The sequence below is a fragment of the Thunnus thynnus genome, chromosome 22, assembly GCF_963924715.1.
Source record: "Thunnus thynnus chromosome 22, fThuThy2.1, whole genome shotgun sequence".
Lineage (NCBI taxonomy): Eukaryota > Metazoa > Chordata > Actinopteri > Scombriformes > Scombridae > Thunnus > Thunnus thynnus.
The window spans coordinates 2,104,460-2,121,275 of record NC_089538.1 but is presented as its reverse complement, the minus strand read 5'-3'; the positions used below and the strand labels follow the sequence as shown (position 1 = coordinate 2,121,275).

Genomic DNA, 16,816 nt, shown 5'->3' with positions numbered 1-16,816 from the left:
TCAACTCTTGGCAGGGAAGGGCAGTCTCTGCACTAGCTTCCAGTGCATCATAGAAAAGAGTTTAAACTACTGCTGCTGGTCTAGAAATCTCTCAACAGCTGAAGACCAGAGTACATCTCTGACTGACCCTCTCGGCCTATCAGGTCATCTGATTCTGATCATCTGACAAACTCCAGAGGATACCACTTTTCCCAACTTTCACTACCTTTAAAGTCAGGTTAAAAATGTCAATGTTCTTCAGTGCTACATCTGACCTACATTTTTGTCTTCAACTTTCATTATTTTCACAAGCACTATATGGAGTAGGGTGGGACACATAGTCACAGTATATCTACCAATTACACTGCTTCAGCCCACATCAAGCTGTAAAAGCTTTATACAAATCAATAGTTCCCCTTGAATACATCACTTACGCTATCAACATGTGTAAGTAATGCCTCCAGAATATGCTGCTGTACTGTCAGGTTATGGCTGTTTTCCCAAAGCGCTATTCTCATTTAAAAGCTAAATTACTGTTCAACTATTCCAAAAGAGCAACGCACTCACATTCACTTTGCTGGGCACCTCAGTATAAAGGCAGTCTTTCTCCGTCTGCGATTTCATAAAAAATTAATGATCTTAATCTTAATGATAAAGTCTACTGTATGTTGTTCACTTTGTGTCTGGGGTATCAGACAAATTACTAATGCAAAATGGATTTAAAGCAGTTTCAGTAAAAAAAAAAAAAAAAAAAAAAAGGAATTATACTTTTGCTGAGGAGTAATGTAGGCTTGTGTTGAAGGGAATTTCATACACATTTATAACTATAAAAAGAGGGAAGAGAGTTTTGGGAGGAAAAATGATGGTAAAACAAAAATTGGGAGGCATGTAGGGTGATGGGAGAGGATGTTGATGACTGATGGCTGACAAATTGAACCCAATTGAATGTTTAAATGCAGCAGAAATGTCTTAAATTGGAGTTTGATACTGAACAACCGATGGAAAAAGTAGGACTGAGAAATACAACGAAAATGTCATCTCTGGATTAAGATCTGTCACAAGGAAGATGGTAGGAAGATGGTAAATGTTGATAAGAATAGAGTCCTGCCAATTTTAAGGTTCTCCTCTGTTTCACTAGCCCATGCCTGCTACTGAGTTTTACTAATACTAGTGCAGTGCCCGTTCAAAATGTGCCTATGCGGAACAGGTTGATTACTTATTATTTCTCAAGAACCGCATATGTATGTATCAATTGACATATGTATCAATTAAAATGATAAGGAATTAATAAATTAAATGGTTTAAATCTAGACAGAAACTTCACCAGAGACTAAACTAAGGTTGAACCATAGAAGCACTTTACGGCCTTCAGTTGGTTGATTCTGCTGCCAATCAAATGCGTCTGCACTCCTATTGGCTAGTTTTACTGCCTCCGCCTCTGTTTTTTCCTCCTGTGTATGCTCGTTCTTTGCTCTTGGGCAGTTTAACTGAGCGGGGTAATTTTAATGATGCAGATTCACTTAATTGTGTTGTTTTATTATGAACTTGAGATACCACCAGTCAATGTATAAGAGTGTAAAGCAACAAAGCCCAACTGAAATTCCAGATATTCCTCAAAAAAGAACACTGGTCACTATAGTTCAAGCATGTCAATCATTCTGTACTTTTGGGATTTTGGGGCACTGACTGACCTTCAACAGACAAAATCAAAGGAATATCGTTAGCCCAAATGACCCAAAGTACCACAGTCCTTCTTAAAGTTGGTCTATTGTGTTCTCCGCCTGATCTATTCCCATTACCATTACCATTATTACCCATTTTGGGTAATAAACCTCTGTTTAGTCCACACAGAGGAAGAAAATAAGTAAGGTCACCACTATTGCAACACAGTAGTTTGGTGGACAACTTACAACAGTAAGTGGTTCGATTCCCGGCTCCTCCAGTCCACATGCCGATGTCTCCTTGGGCAAAATACTTAATCCCAAATTGCTCCTGATGGCTGTGCCATCAGTGTGTGAATGTGTGTGAATGGTTAGTTTCCTCTGATGGGCAGGGTGGGACCTTGCGTGGTAGCTCCTGTACCCATTCAGCATATGAATGTGTGTGAATGGGTGAATGTGATTCGCAGTGTAAAAGCACTTTGAATGTTCGGAAGACTAGAAAGACGCTATACAAGTACAGTCCATTTACCATTTACACCATAAGGCCACCTAGAGGATCAATGTAAAACCAGGTAAAAACCTGCAGATTCTTTGTACAATGTTTATCATTTGGTGCTGTTTAACCTTCAAACACCATCCACTGAAAAACTGATAAAGCAAAATCAACATTGTGTTCCCTGGACAAAGGGTCAGCTGATCACACCTACCAGGAGCCAATCATCAACAAGGAACTGCATGCTGATTGAAAACACTTCAGATTAAGCATAAATCCAAGTAAAGCCCCAAACATGTTCCATACAGGTATGCAAATGGAAACACCTGGCCCAGCCGGCACAAACATGCTACCCAGATGAACACAGTCAACATGTGCTCTTCACGGAGGTGATCAATCTCAGTCCTCAAGGAGGCTAGTTGAAGCTAATCATAGCATTTCCATTTCCCGACGGAATGATGTTACTGCCCAATGTGGCCAATGGGGGGGGGCAAACACCCACTGCAACTACGGTTGAGAACCACAGCTTTGTGGGTGTGTTTTTTCCCCCTGGGGCTACAAGGGTCAGTAATGAGACCAGTCGCACTAAAAAACAATCTTGGACAAACAACACAGGTGAGATTTATGCTTTATCTGTTTTCAAAAAGTGCTTCAGATTTACGAAAGAAAACAGCTCTAACACAGTGGAGGCAGTCCAAAACGGTAAAGTACAGCAAAGTAACACCTGCCAAGCTGATTTGGCCCAAACCAAGGGACAGAACATTTAAAAAAAAAAAAAAAACTCCTAGGGCCCTGTGACAGATGCAGGCAGTTGGACCAGGCAGTGATGAACTAGTACTCTCTACATAAGTGTTGGAGTGCCATTGCAGCCCAATCCCATATAAACAGCTTACTCTTATATTTCCTATATCCGCAAATCCCCACAGACTTCATCTCTTCACCTCGCTCTTTATCACCCTCTCCCTCTCACTTCAAGTATTCCTAAGCTCGTCCTCATCTTAATGAGGCACTCAGCGAAGGACTTTGCTTCCCTTCCTTCCTTGCTTTTCCACAAATTCGTAGCGGAGGGACACATCAGTCAGAGTGCTTTCCGAGGGGAAAGTGGTTTCCTATCTCTACGCTGATGATTGTTAGAGGTGCCGTTCACCTTCTCTCACACCTAGCAGAATGAGTGAGACACCTTTAGAATGTGTGTGTGTGTGTGACAGAATAATAACCGGATCCAATGATACGCTGAAAATTATTCCTACGATTCCTGAAAAGCTGTAACATTTACATATAAATAAGTGTGGATTTTGCTCATCTTCATCGCCGAGTAACACGACACAGCAGTCATTCAAACGTGTTCGGAACACCTACGTTAGACTAGTAGTTTCCTGGTGTCATGAAAAACCGTTTTCAAGGAGGAAAACAACAAAAGCATTCATAGGGTTTGAGCGGTTATTTTCTAACTTTTGATGTGGGAAAATTCACAAAACATTTCACAAAACAACAAAAAATGTAAGCAGGTCACCATCAAATCCAATGTCCACTGATTCTACATAGAAGCTGTCAGGCTACACTGTACTTACCATTTATTAGAGTATGTCCCTTGATAAATGCATACAGAACATCAGGAGAAATCCTCTGGTGCACAGGAAGTGGTCACTTTTATATATTGAATTTACCTGCAGAACTGGACCGACTTTACTTAGTTAGTCAATAATATGGCTGGCACTTTTTATCCGAAATTCAAACTGTATGGTACTTTGGGGTGCGTTGATTGTGTTCAAAATAACACAAATGAATCTATATATGAATATGTGTGAGTAGCCTGCTGTAGTGGCCACATAACAGCAGAGAACCTTGTTGCAAGTCGTTCCATTTTTTTCCTGTCTAAAAATATAAAATGCCCAAAAAATTTTTTTTAAAAACATAAATAAAAACTACTATATAGAGCGCTAATTACTGAGATTAAGTGCATTGAATGGCTATTGCAGAAAAAATGCCAACCATTAACAGCAGCAAAAATGTAGATTGACTTCATAAAAATGTTAAAGACATGTTGTAAGATATATAAGAAATACTCTACTCTACTTGGAGTCATTTTTACATTTTATCTTTCTTTTAAGTTTTCACATTAAAAAAAAAACCTCATTAAAAACCTGACAATTCCATCTATTTCTTCTCCCTCTTATAAAAATTCAGAATCTTTGAATAAACAAATATATTTCATTTCAGGAGGTGAACTGCTGAACACGAGATGTCTCCTGCTTCACTGTAAAGTCCATCCTCAGCGAGGCTTCATGTTCCCACATCACACTGGTTTAAGTGGAATGCTACTTGTAACTAACTAGTTGTGATGTCACACATCCGCTTCATAGACCCCCCACCACTTAAAATCAGATTTTCACTGCAATTTAGAGAAACTTTCCTCCTTCAGCAGAAGAACGTATAAACAGCTTCCGAGTTTCAAACTCTGCACGGTGAAGCCCAAACATCCAACGGAAGGAACAAGGAGAAAAACACATTTTTGAGTGAAGGGGGACTTTAAGGATTATCATTTTAAGTCATTAAGTGCGACACACATTGGCAGCTGCATGAAGCGTGATGCACGTCAGTTTACACCCATTTCACACTACGGGCATGTCAATACTCAACGTGTTAATTACATGTTAAACACAAGAACATAGCTCACAGTGATTGTCACAAATAAAATAGTCTGAAGTCTCTCACACCATCACTCTAAATATACATGAAGTGCAATACAGACATGATCCTGTTATATCAGCTGATCCATCATGGTTAAGTATCACGCCCTGATCCATTATTTTGAAAAATGTGGGTTTTAGTATTAAATTACTCTTTAAAAACAACAGAAAATAAACTAAACTTTAAAAAAATTAAAAAACTTTAATTACTTATTAAATTCATTGCAAAAAGATTGAGAAATGTATAATATAGAATATACAGTAGTTTATAATATAAAACTAAACAGTAGTGACATTCTCTGGAATCATTTATATAGCGTCTGACATTCTGCTCTCACAGAGGAGGCAGCTGAGTTAACTGTTGCTTAAGACGGGATCTTTTCTCAGTCCATCATAAACCAGGTTACAAACTTCACATGTTGCTGTAGAAGTGAACTAGACTCCATCCTGGCACAGACACTGATAACATTAGACTGGAACAGGAAGCTCTCAGAAATAGAGCTCGCTCTGGCAGCCCCCTCACCTACACACCATGCACCCTCAGAGCATAAACATAACACTTGCAAAATGAATAATGACTAAACGAAGCCCACACAGCAGACCGGAGAGGACCTTGCACACAGTGTTGCTGTGGGTGTTACAAATAACAACCACGCAATCTTGTTAGATATCAAACAAAATATTCTTGGAGGGTGCAACCTCTCCATCACGCCGGGCCTGGTGTTTGCAGTTGGAAAAAATGAGGCGGTGAGAAAAGGTGAGCTGGGCATTGTCGGGGAACGCGTCGCTAATGAAAGTTTGCCTGTTTAGAGGTCGAGGCACAAACAGTTTCTGCCGACTTGCGCTGTGAGTCTTTGCTTTGCCTCCCCCCCCCCCCCCGCGGAAATAACAGCCCACGCTTTTCAACAGCTCTCAAATCATCCCGTACGGATTCCTCTGGGTTTCCGAGAACAGGCCTTGCATTGCAAAAGCATGTGGAGCGCAGGCCCTCGGCAGGCTGCTCTCTGCGCCTGGTAAATGGGCCGTGTTGCAGGCAGATATTGTAGAGGAAAACTGCTGAGCAAGGAGTTTATCTGAGTCCCAGCAGAGCAAAAGTGCATTAGGAGTTTGGAGGAGGTTTTTTTAACCTTTTGATGACATGTCTGAGATTGAGTGAGTGTGAGAAAACTGACAATGAGAGTGATCAGGGAGGGTGCAGAGCATGGTGATGACAGTAGGCGGCATGAATGAGGTTACAATCCTCAACATCAGGTCATGATGTCACAACAGGATGTCAGCACTTTTAATCAACCATCTACTCTAAATGTTTCATGATGTTTGTGCAGGATGTCGCCGAGGTTGCAGAAATCCAAAAAATCTTTCAAACACATCTGAGACAGACTGAGCACGCCACTCAAAAAGAACTCAAACACATCCAAACAGTGTAAACTGCACCCACACGTTTGTCTAACTGGGCCAAAATAAACACTCAGAGTGAATTAAAACTCTTGTCAGTTCTGTGAAGGCAAAAAAAACAACAAAAAAACACGCTGCCCACTGAGATGTACTGTATCTACCTCCAGGCAAGAAACGCTCAAGATTTCAAAAGAATGCGTCAGTCAGTTAAATTTGTGGGTGAGGCTTAAGTAGTCGGCATGTACTTGACCAGAACACAACAAACACAAAGCAGCGGTTGTGTTGACAAAAGAAACAGAGAAGTGGGAATTCGTGTGAGCTCGGTTCTCTGTGAAGAGGGTTGCACAGATCTTGCTTGATAATACTAGAGAGAGAGAGAGATTTTAAAATGCATTAGCTGAGGGCTACGAGAGAGAGAGAGCGGAACAAAACCGAATTGTGATTTTTTTGTGAAGAGTCCTTGAGTCGATCCTCTCAGCTATCTGTGCAGACTGTCCATGTAAAGAGTACAAGAGTTCCAACTGACTGCTGGTCAGTCTCTCCTGCACAGTAAGGCTGCTCTATTATGGCAAAAATCATATTCACCATTACTCTGATCAATGTTGAGATCACCATTATTTAACACAATTACCTTGGAAGCATCATGCATTTATTGTACTTTAAAAAAACAATTTTTATTAACAGTGGATTTCCTTGAACTTTAAATATAGTTCAACTGAAAATTTAAAAAAAAATAAATGTAAATGAAATAAAATAATTATGTTCAAAACTTCATAACGCGTAAGCTTTGACAGTTGTGCTCTTTAATCTTTAATGTTGCTATGGTTACAGGTTGGGTAGCGGATGAATTTAGAACTGTGATTTAACTTGAGCTGTGTGCAATGAACACTTTTAACGCACACCTGCTGGCCAATCAGATAAGAGTATTCACCCAGACCATGGTATCAATAAAAAAATAAAAATAAAAAAAATTAGACCAAAATAATTGAGATCATCTAACCGTGATTGTTAAGATGCATGTAGCGTTGAGAGCGATCAATACTAAAATGATCATTCATCATTTCCACAGGTAGGTTGGACTCTCTGAAGAACAATGATTTCTCATCAGATTTTTACAGTAAGCATGTGCACAATAACAGACTGCAGACAGAGAACGCACGGATCTGAGCAGCTGGATGAAAGGAGCGAAGCATCCTGGTATCTAAAATGACAGAATCAGAGTCTGACTGAAACTAAAACAAAGTAACCTGCAGATGTGTCAGTAAGTCAGTTTCCACTGCTGGACATTTGTCTGTTAGTTAAATTCAGACACATTCACACAGTAAGGAAGAGTTCTGCTCTCTGCTCTGTGTGTCTCATCCCTGAGAATGCTGCACAATACTCGTTTTATCTCAATTATCTTAATCGTTTGAAGCCAAAATTGTAATTGAAAATAAAATTTGATTAATCAGCCTTTCCTACTGCAGTGATGCTGGACTTCATTTGTATTCAGTCATGCTTATGTGTCTTTTACATTTTATTTGCAAAGGGTTTCACAGAAATTTTCAAAATAAAAATGTTTTTTTTATATATCAGCCTGTGGCGTGGCCAGCACAAAGTTATGGTTGCTAATGAAGGCCGAGTGGAAGACATTAGTTGGTTGCAATCTGAACTTAATTCATCAAGATGAATTGTTTTGGTCACCACTTATGTATCTCATCATGAGAGTGCAGATGGTGGTCATTCCATACTATTAATATTAGTGTAGGTGTATTACTTCTTACTGACCTTGCATTTCTGTTCTGATCTTTCTCTCAAAGTGTAAAAAAATGATTGATGAAAGTGACTTTTACAAGCTCAGATTATCTCTTTAGTTATTATTACAAAGAAAATAATGTTTATGTCAGAACTACATTGTAATTACATCATTGTCACAGGATGGCAGGCTTAAAAATCTAAATATAGGCACCACTTGTTATCTCTACATGATATAATCATGATGGAGATAACGGGCCCTAAAAACATCCTCAGCCTCCACAGCTGATCCCAGCTTCTACATCCTGGCACGCACGGGAGCCCGAGAGTTACAGCGCGCCACAGTTAACAAGCAGCGAGAGATATGTGAGCATGATCGGGCGAGTCAAATCTCATAATGTAGACGAAAATGTTTTCATCTTGCGATACTGTGAACTATCATAACCTCTGCTGTTCATTAAATGGTTGTTTCTCAGGGGAGAGTACAGTAAGCTGTGCAGCAACAGAAGAGGAATGATATCCAGAGAATAAGTTTTAAATGGATGATGAGCTCCACAAAAACTGTTTCAGAGCAAGCCTTTCCTCTTATTATCATGTCTAGCAGATTAAACAGACAATATAGCTGCAGTTATTCAACATTATACTGACCGTCTACTTGATCAGTCTACAAAGATGTCTTTGTCATTTTAATTACTTTAACAAAAAAAGTGTTATTTATTGGTGCATTCAGTTATAATACTGACTCATCTGATTGTCATTCTATTGCAGACTGTTAATGAGATGATAAATCATAGCAGAGTAACAACTATGAGGGTGTTTAACCTCAGTATTTCATCTGTCTATGACACCGAGTAAACTCATAGACTGTATATAAATATGGACGACGTGTCTCTGCTTCCTACCGCGATGGAAAAGTGAAGCCAAAATATCTCCTTTACGGGAGCGGCCATCTTGCTTGTGTGACGTCATTTGGAGACAGACTCTGCGCAGTAGAGTCAGGTGGCGGGATAACAGCCCGCGGAACAGCTGAGGGGGGCGTCTTCCACAGGCTGACGGAGGTTTGAGAGCGGTTGTCACAGCTGTCAATCATGACATTAGACCGCCTTTCTATATCATCAAATAACTAATTAAAAACAAACTTATAAGAAAAATGAGCACTTGGACAAACATCAGCGTGATAAGAACTACCTGAAATGACAGAAACTATCTTTAGGAAAAATGTATTTGACATGTACTTTTATTTTTTCGTTTGGCTCATGTCCCATCCACTAACATGGAGGGGGCGGGACTTATGACCTATACTGCAGCCAGCCACCAGAGGTCGATCCAGATGTTTTAGCTTCTGGGGAGCTTTAATGACGTCCATCTTTATATACAGTCTATGATTCTGATTTGTCTTCTTAAGAGCTGCAGCGATTAGTCTATTGATCAATCAGTCAATCAACAGAAAATGAATCAGCAACTATTTTGATACTCAAATAAACAAAAAAATACATTTACGTTATATTACATACCTTACATGTGCCCTTACCAGCTTCTCAAATGGGAGGGTTTTATAGCTTTCTTTGTCTTCTGTGATGGTAAATTCATTATCTTTAGGTTTTGGACTTTTGATCAGACAAAACAAAACATTTTAAGATACAGCTTGGGCTGTGGGATTTTTTTTTTACTTTTCATTTTTCACTATTGTCTGAGATTTTGTAGACAAAATGACAAATCATTGACTCAAAAAACTCAGGTATCGTATCTGCAGTTGTAGTATGAAATTGCAGATATGTTTGAGGTCATTTAAAAACAGTGTCGTCATCACAGGTTTGTCCACCAGAGAGCTCTGACAAGTTTATTTCTACACTGTAAAATGTCACATATGTTGGCCACATTTCATTAACAACCAAACTGAAAGCATCCTCATCAAAAATCTTTGTTTATATCATGCATTTCTCAAAAAAAACATATAACAGCTCAAATAGTGCTGAAACGATTAGTCAATTAATCGATTAGTAGATCTGCAGAAAAAGAATCGCTGACTATTTGAATAATTGAATGATCGTTCAAGTAATTTATCAAGCAAACATTCACTACTTTTAGCTTGTCAAATGAAGGGATTGGCTGCCTTTCTCTGTTTTACATCATTGCAAACTGGACTGCTGATTGGACAAAACAATTTGAAGGTGTGATAATGGGTTCTTGGAAATTGTGATGGACATTCATCTTTTTTGACAATATACTGTATCTATACTAGGGATGTGCAGAGGGCCCGGTATTTGTATTTGTATCTGTATTTGTTGAGGCAGCAAAATTATTTGTATCTGTATTTGTATTCGAATAAAAGTGGAAATAAGCTTAAAAGTCCTGTTTTTGTTTTTATTACACTTTTAATTTTAGAAAATTAAAGTGCTCATGAACAAACTACCTTACAAAGGAGGTCCCCACACCAGGTCTTGAACTGGAGTCTCCCAGATCATAGACGACTGCGCTGACTACTGAGCTAAAACTTTACTCATCACCTCATTGCAGACAGACCTCCACCTATACACCCATAACACAGAGACAGCACACCGTGTAACATATAGGGAAGAACCTCAAAGCCAATTATTGCTTTGCACTTTTCATTTATTGCCTATTTTTTACAACCTAACTTCCTTGAAAGGAGAAGGGGAAAAACAGGTTATGGAGAGTCCCTTGGAAGCACTTTGCATGTGTCAGTAGCCCAGCTTTATCTCTGGGGAACACTCCCAACAAATAACTTTTTAAATATTTGTATGAAACAAATATTAGTATAAAACCCACTATGTGTGCTTTGCAGAATAATGTATTTGTATTTGGGCACACCCCTAATCTATACATAGAGATAGAGAGACTAAATCAATGAATAAAAAATACAGATTAACTGATAATAAATGTTGAGTATTAACATGGGCATCAGCCTCAGCAGTCCAGTGTCAGTGGGGCTCTATACGACAGAGGTGAAGGTACCCTGACAGCACTAGCTAAGCTTTTCACTGTGCCACTTTATTGTGAACTGTTGGCAGATTGATGATGTGATGATGCGACTGTACTTCTGCTGACTGCAGCAAATCAGCTCACAGTTTTAATGGCAGACAATCACCACTTCCCTGATGTCCGTATTGTGTTTTTGGAGAGTATTCTTTGAGCAGGCGGTTGGAACAGAGGAACGGCCAATTATCACTGCTCTATTTAGAGCGGGGTTTTTTGGCCAGTTATGATCAGCAGCCAATTAAGTGGTGCATTACTAGTTGACACCATGCTGCAGAGGAACATGCTGATACAAAGTGATGGAGTGACAAAAAAAAAGAAGCGTGAACTGGTTGGGGAGCAGAGAGGAAAAAAAGCACAATCCTCATCTGTTGGACTGGCTGCCCGTTTCCAGCAGTGGGACACAAGTGTGGGACATGTATATTATATATTAAATAAAACAATAGCACAAATAAACTGCTTAGTAGCCAGTATCTGTGCTGCTCTCTAGAGACAAACCAGCTTGGCAAAATGAAAAAGTGTTGCTGTCCAAATACTGAGGAACTGAACTTTCTATTTGCTGTTTTAGTCATCTTTGATAATAACATTTGGTCTGACCTGGTAAAAAAGACACAATGAGAAAGGGTGGGGTTACCGGAACTATAATACTTATTATGGTACAATGAACATTTCCACAGCACTAATTCCACCAATACAACAACAGAGTCTGAGTCACCCATGTGCTGCTATTGTGTTCTCTTTTTAAACACAAATACTGTTTGCATTCACTGATTATTTCCAACTGTAGGGAATTCTGACCACAGTGGCTTGAAATGTGATAGGAGGCAGACTTAGAGACTTGTTAAAGGACTCATGAAGAAGTAGTAACAGTAATTTATACGCCGCATAACAAAAAGTACACATGTAAACAGCCGACTAAATCAAACTTAACTCACACACAACAGGTAACTCACAATGTATATCAGTAACATTGTCCATACAAACACTATCATTCTCACCATCTGCCAAGAAAATTAAGTACAAATCAAACAAATACTACTCAAGAAAAACAACTAAATACAAACCCACCCCTCCCGCATTGATTTAACCCATGACATCACTGATGTCAGCAAGAGCATTATCTCGGTTAAAGAAATTCAGAATTAAATAAACAGGAACTAAAATTAAATACTTGTTCATCTTGATTTAACACAGAATGTGTTACTGTAGCCAATAAAAACATGATGATGATGCTAGCGTGCGCTAACAATGCTACAAATAAAGATGTGATGCTGGCTAAACAAACAAATGACAAGCATGGTGAGAGATTCATAATGTAAATGAGACAAATGCTGTGTACCATCAATGACCCTCAAACACTTCCTGCATATATTTCACATTAAAGCTAAGAGGGAACAGGAGGGTTTAAGCCTTTTAAGCCACTGGAAGGCTTTTAATGTGAAAACATCTGAGCAGGAAGTGTTGAGTGCCCTTGATGATATCTTGACAATGAAAAAAAAAAAGAACTGCAAAGTGACAGGAATTGGCACAGTAGTAGAAACACGGCATGACTGATGTACTGATGGAGTTAATGTTGTAGAAATGTGTATTATACTGAATTTATCAAGAAAAAAATCAACATGGAAGAAGTGCTGAGTATACAGGAAGACTTTTACTAAAAACATGATCAAATATATGTATCAGAAAGAAAGAATTCTATAAAATAATCTGCTTCTTTCTGCAGTGTAGGTACATAAAGGCTCTGGCTAATACTTAACATTTTTAATGTGAAAAAATTAGCATTGACTGTCATTTCAATATCAGGTTTTTATTCTAATTACCAGGATCAGCCTCTAAAAGCAAATATGGCTTAAGTCATAATAACAGATGTCTGTTATTGTTTCATCTTCTGACTCACTGGAACTGATGTTTTGGGGAAAGCAACACTGTAAAAAATGTCATTATTAATGTATCTGTTTTAGAGCTGCAATAATTAGTCAATTAGTTGCCAAAGATTAAATTAATCAGCAACTATTTTGATAGTTGATTAATTGTTTAGAGTCATTTTTAAGAAAAAAAAAATGGAGAAAATAATTGACAAATTAATGGATAATCAAAACAATCATTAGTTGCAGTTTAAGTTTTTACTTTCATTTAGTCTATAAGATGTGAGAAAAGTGTGGAAATGCCCTTCATAATTTTTGAAAGTTACTGTACACTGATAATAAAAAAAATACTGTAAAAAAGGGCAAAATCCTCACATTTAAGAAGCTGGAATCAGTGCATGTTCCATATTTATGCCTCATAAATGACTTAGTGATGATCATTTTCTGTCTATTGACTGATTGTTTGTGCGGTGGAGGAAAGCATGTTATACATATGTCATGTCTTCAGTGTCTGGGAGCTGAAGATAAACTCTGCCCTCACTAAACAAGTCTGTTATAAATCTCACATTTTGTTTACTGCTTTGGCTGAACCATCTCTAATGAAGTCATTCCATTGGATTTCATCTGACGGCGCAAAGCTGAAAACAAACTGTGTGCTGAAGTTCATGCAGCAGCAGCCGAGCACACACACACACACACACACACACACACACACACACACACACACACACACACACACACACACACACGGCTTGTTAACTACATTAACTCGGAACATCTTTTTTTGAATAGGGGTTATTGTTTAAGTCCTACTTTGCCTTTGGGTATCTCAGTCCACATGACTGAACAGAGTGATCATCTTCATACCAGCCACTACCACACAAATTGACCTCTATGTGGCTTGCTGAGAGTGGGAAGGGGGCTCGATACGTTCAATACAACTTCTTAGAGTTCATTTTATGTCATTTCAAATATAACGCACAGCCTGGACAAGCGATACCCTGAGCAGAGAAGAATGAAATCTAATAATGAAATCATCGTGGTGGTTTCACACAAAAACTACTTGACTTTCTGTGACATAATTGGCTGAAAACTAGGCTACTCAGCTGTACTCCAGCATTTCTCTAAACTGCCTTTTATGGACAACGCGGACAGAGCTGATTCTCTAGTTTGGCTGGGAAAAAAAACTATTTTCAACATCTATACAACATGTCAGATTGGTTGAGTTGAAACTTTTGATCTTCTACAATACAAAACTTCACAAACTTCTATAATAAATCTTTTATAAAGGATGTTGTTAACGGAAAGCCGCTCGCTTTGATGCGTGCCTTTGAGAACATTGAGACGCTCACCCGAAACACGTTAGACAATTCTTGTGATTTAACACTGCGTTGCACAAAAGCAAATGTTAACATGTTACAACACATGCTACTCTTTGTTCTTACAACAAGTCAAGTCTTCTGCTAATTTCGGCATGAAAGCCATAACCCTATACTGCAAACTTTGATGATTCTTTCACCTTGTTCCCCCCCTGGCACCCCACCTCCTCACAATTAGAGGAGGGGGCAGCTGAGGGAGAAACCACAGAAGCGTGATAGAAGTAGAAATGATATTATAAGGTTATTCATTGTGTTTCATATGGTATTTTGGGTGCAGCCTGTGACAGACTGTACAATGAATCACAGCTATTTAGTTAAGCTCTTGTAGGTTATGAGTGTCTTGCGCTTTCGCCTGATAAGCGACGCGGCATTAAATTGCCAGATTTTTAAATGAAATTTGGCTTACGCAGCCCTCTTCTTCACAAAACGACTAATTACTCCAAGAAAAGTTTCGGTGCTTTCACACCAAAACCTCTCCCGCCTCAATTACAACCCGTTCTATTGACTGACACACTTTAAACCCCTCATACATGTTTCTCTATGCCGCCACAACACGCAACTGGTAGATGCTAAAAGAAGTTTTACAGTGTGTCCGCGCTTTTCTGTACCTTGTCCTCCGGTGTCCCCGCTGGCTCTGTCCAGTGTGCCACTCAGCAACAGAAAAAGAACAAACACGAGCAAATGTCCCCATTTTGCCGGTGATATTTGGGCATTTTTCTGCCTGTGTTTACTGTACATCCCTATGACCCTCGGTACCGCCGACTGTCCTCCCTTTCCTCGCCGTTGTTCAACTCTGACTCCCTCTCTGACTCCTCCGAGCGTCAAACACGGCAGAGTAAAATACTACACTTCCTGTCTGAACCATCAAAATACAAGTCCCATGACCGTATCAACGCATACACTATTAAAGGACGTGTCCGCTATTTTTCAGGTGTGTCTTAAAACAACAGTCAGGTTGTTATCAACAGTGAAAGAGGTTTTCCTCACTGTAATCATTCTTCCTGTTCATACTGGAAATAAAAGATCCCCTTCAAATGTGCTTTCAATGTAAGTGATGGAGGCCAAAATCCACAGTGTGGTCACGCAGTGATTTAGTGCAAAAATGCATTTAAAATTTAATCTGAGGTTCAGCAGTCTGAGTTAGTCATATCAAGTGGATATCTGCCACATTTACAGTCATTTTAGCATCAAATTCCCTCTTTGTGTTTCCCTGTTGAGCTGCGGTGGAAGTATAGTCACAAAAAGAGGGACTTTGGCACTAAAAAGACTGTAATGTTGAAAGATATCTACTTGATTTGACTCATTTGGACGCTGAAGCTTCAGATTAGCTTCAGATAAACTTTTAAATACATTTTTGCTCAGAAGGAGGACTGTGGATTTTACCCTCCATCACTTCCATTGTAAGTGGATTATGAAGGGATCTTCTAATGGTCAGTATGAACAGGAGGAATGATTACAGCAAGAAAAACATGTTTCAATATTAATTTGAATGTTTAACCTGACTGCTGTTGTAAGAGAGACTTGAAAATTTGTGAACCACACACAGAGCACACATCAGCAATCAGGCAGTCAGCACTACCCACCACTCATCTTCTTTGCACAAAACATTTTTAGAAACAGAAACTCTGAAAATACTGAAAAACAGAAGACAAAACCTAAAGGAAACATTAAATATCACACTTCTATGTGAAGTTTAAAAGACCTATCATAACCAAATTGAATTTGTGGTCAACCAGCCACTGGGGACAGTAGGTACCGCATATCTGCCACTAACTCCTTTTTATCAGCCACAGTTTTAGGTCAAATAAGTTATAGATGCAAGTGTAGCTTTCGATTTTCATGCATAAATACGGTGGGCTACAGACCAGCTGTGCCCCAATTTCGCACTACATACCAATTCTGTGCAAACTGAGTATGTAAACCAAAAGACATGACCAGATTTACCTGTTTAGGTACAGCAGGGCAAAGAGTTGTTGTTGGGACGCTGACTGCTCCAGGAACACCTGAGAAAACGAAGAGCATCCATTATTATATACTTGGAAAAATATTTTACATCCTCTTTGTGAAGTTGTGTCACTTCCTGTTTGTACCATACAAAACTGAGTTATTTTATACTTACTGCAAAAACAGTATACAATGGCAATGTATGCATTTATGAAGTGTTCTTGTGATATAACTTAACTATTGACCTGTGTGGGATGATTCTCACCAAAAATGTTGTAGGATTAACATTTTTGTTTATTAATGTAGTTTATCGACGTAGCTGCTCAGAAGAAAACTACCAAAGCTCCGATATCACAGCTTGCAACCAACAAGTAAATACACCACATAAATGTACCACGAGCATGACCTTTAAACGGCCCTGCACAGTACACATCCATAGTACACCCACACAGTGGATTAGAGCTTTTCTTATAGCAGGCTGCAGAATCAGGAGTGTGTTGGAGTATGTATACTGTGTTCGACATCCTCCTCACTCTCCTGTTAGTTTTGTTGAACCTGCCAGGGTGGGACAAATGAACACTTTTATCATTCTTGGGCAAAGAGTACAATGACCTCACGTAACACACAGAATAGCTCAGCCTACCTTCAGCCTTTAAAAATCAATCTATGCTTTCTGTGA

At 39.0% G+C, this 16,816-nt stretch overlaps 1 protein-coding gene across 1 annotated transcript in view; it reads right to left on the bottom strand.

Annotated features, from left to right (window-relative positions):
• adam19a (ADAM metallopeptidase domain 19a) overlaps positions 1-15,023 on the bottom strand; it is a 196,640-nt gene extending 181,617 nt beyond the window's left edge. The window contains exon 1 of the mRNA XM_067579934.1: positions 14,802-15,023. Coding sequence (XP_067436035.1) covers positions 14,802-14,931 — 130 coding nt within the window. The 5' untranslated portion in view covers positions 14,932-15,023. The remainder of the gene's footprint in view (positions 1-14,801) is intronic.
• Positions 15,024-16,816: the final 1,793 nt, after the last annotated feature.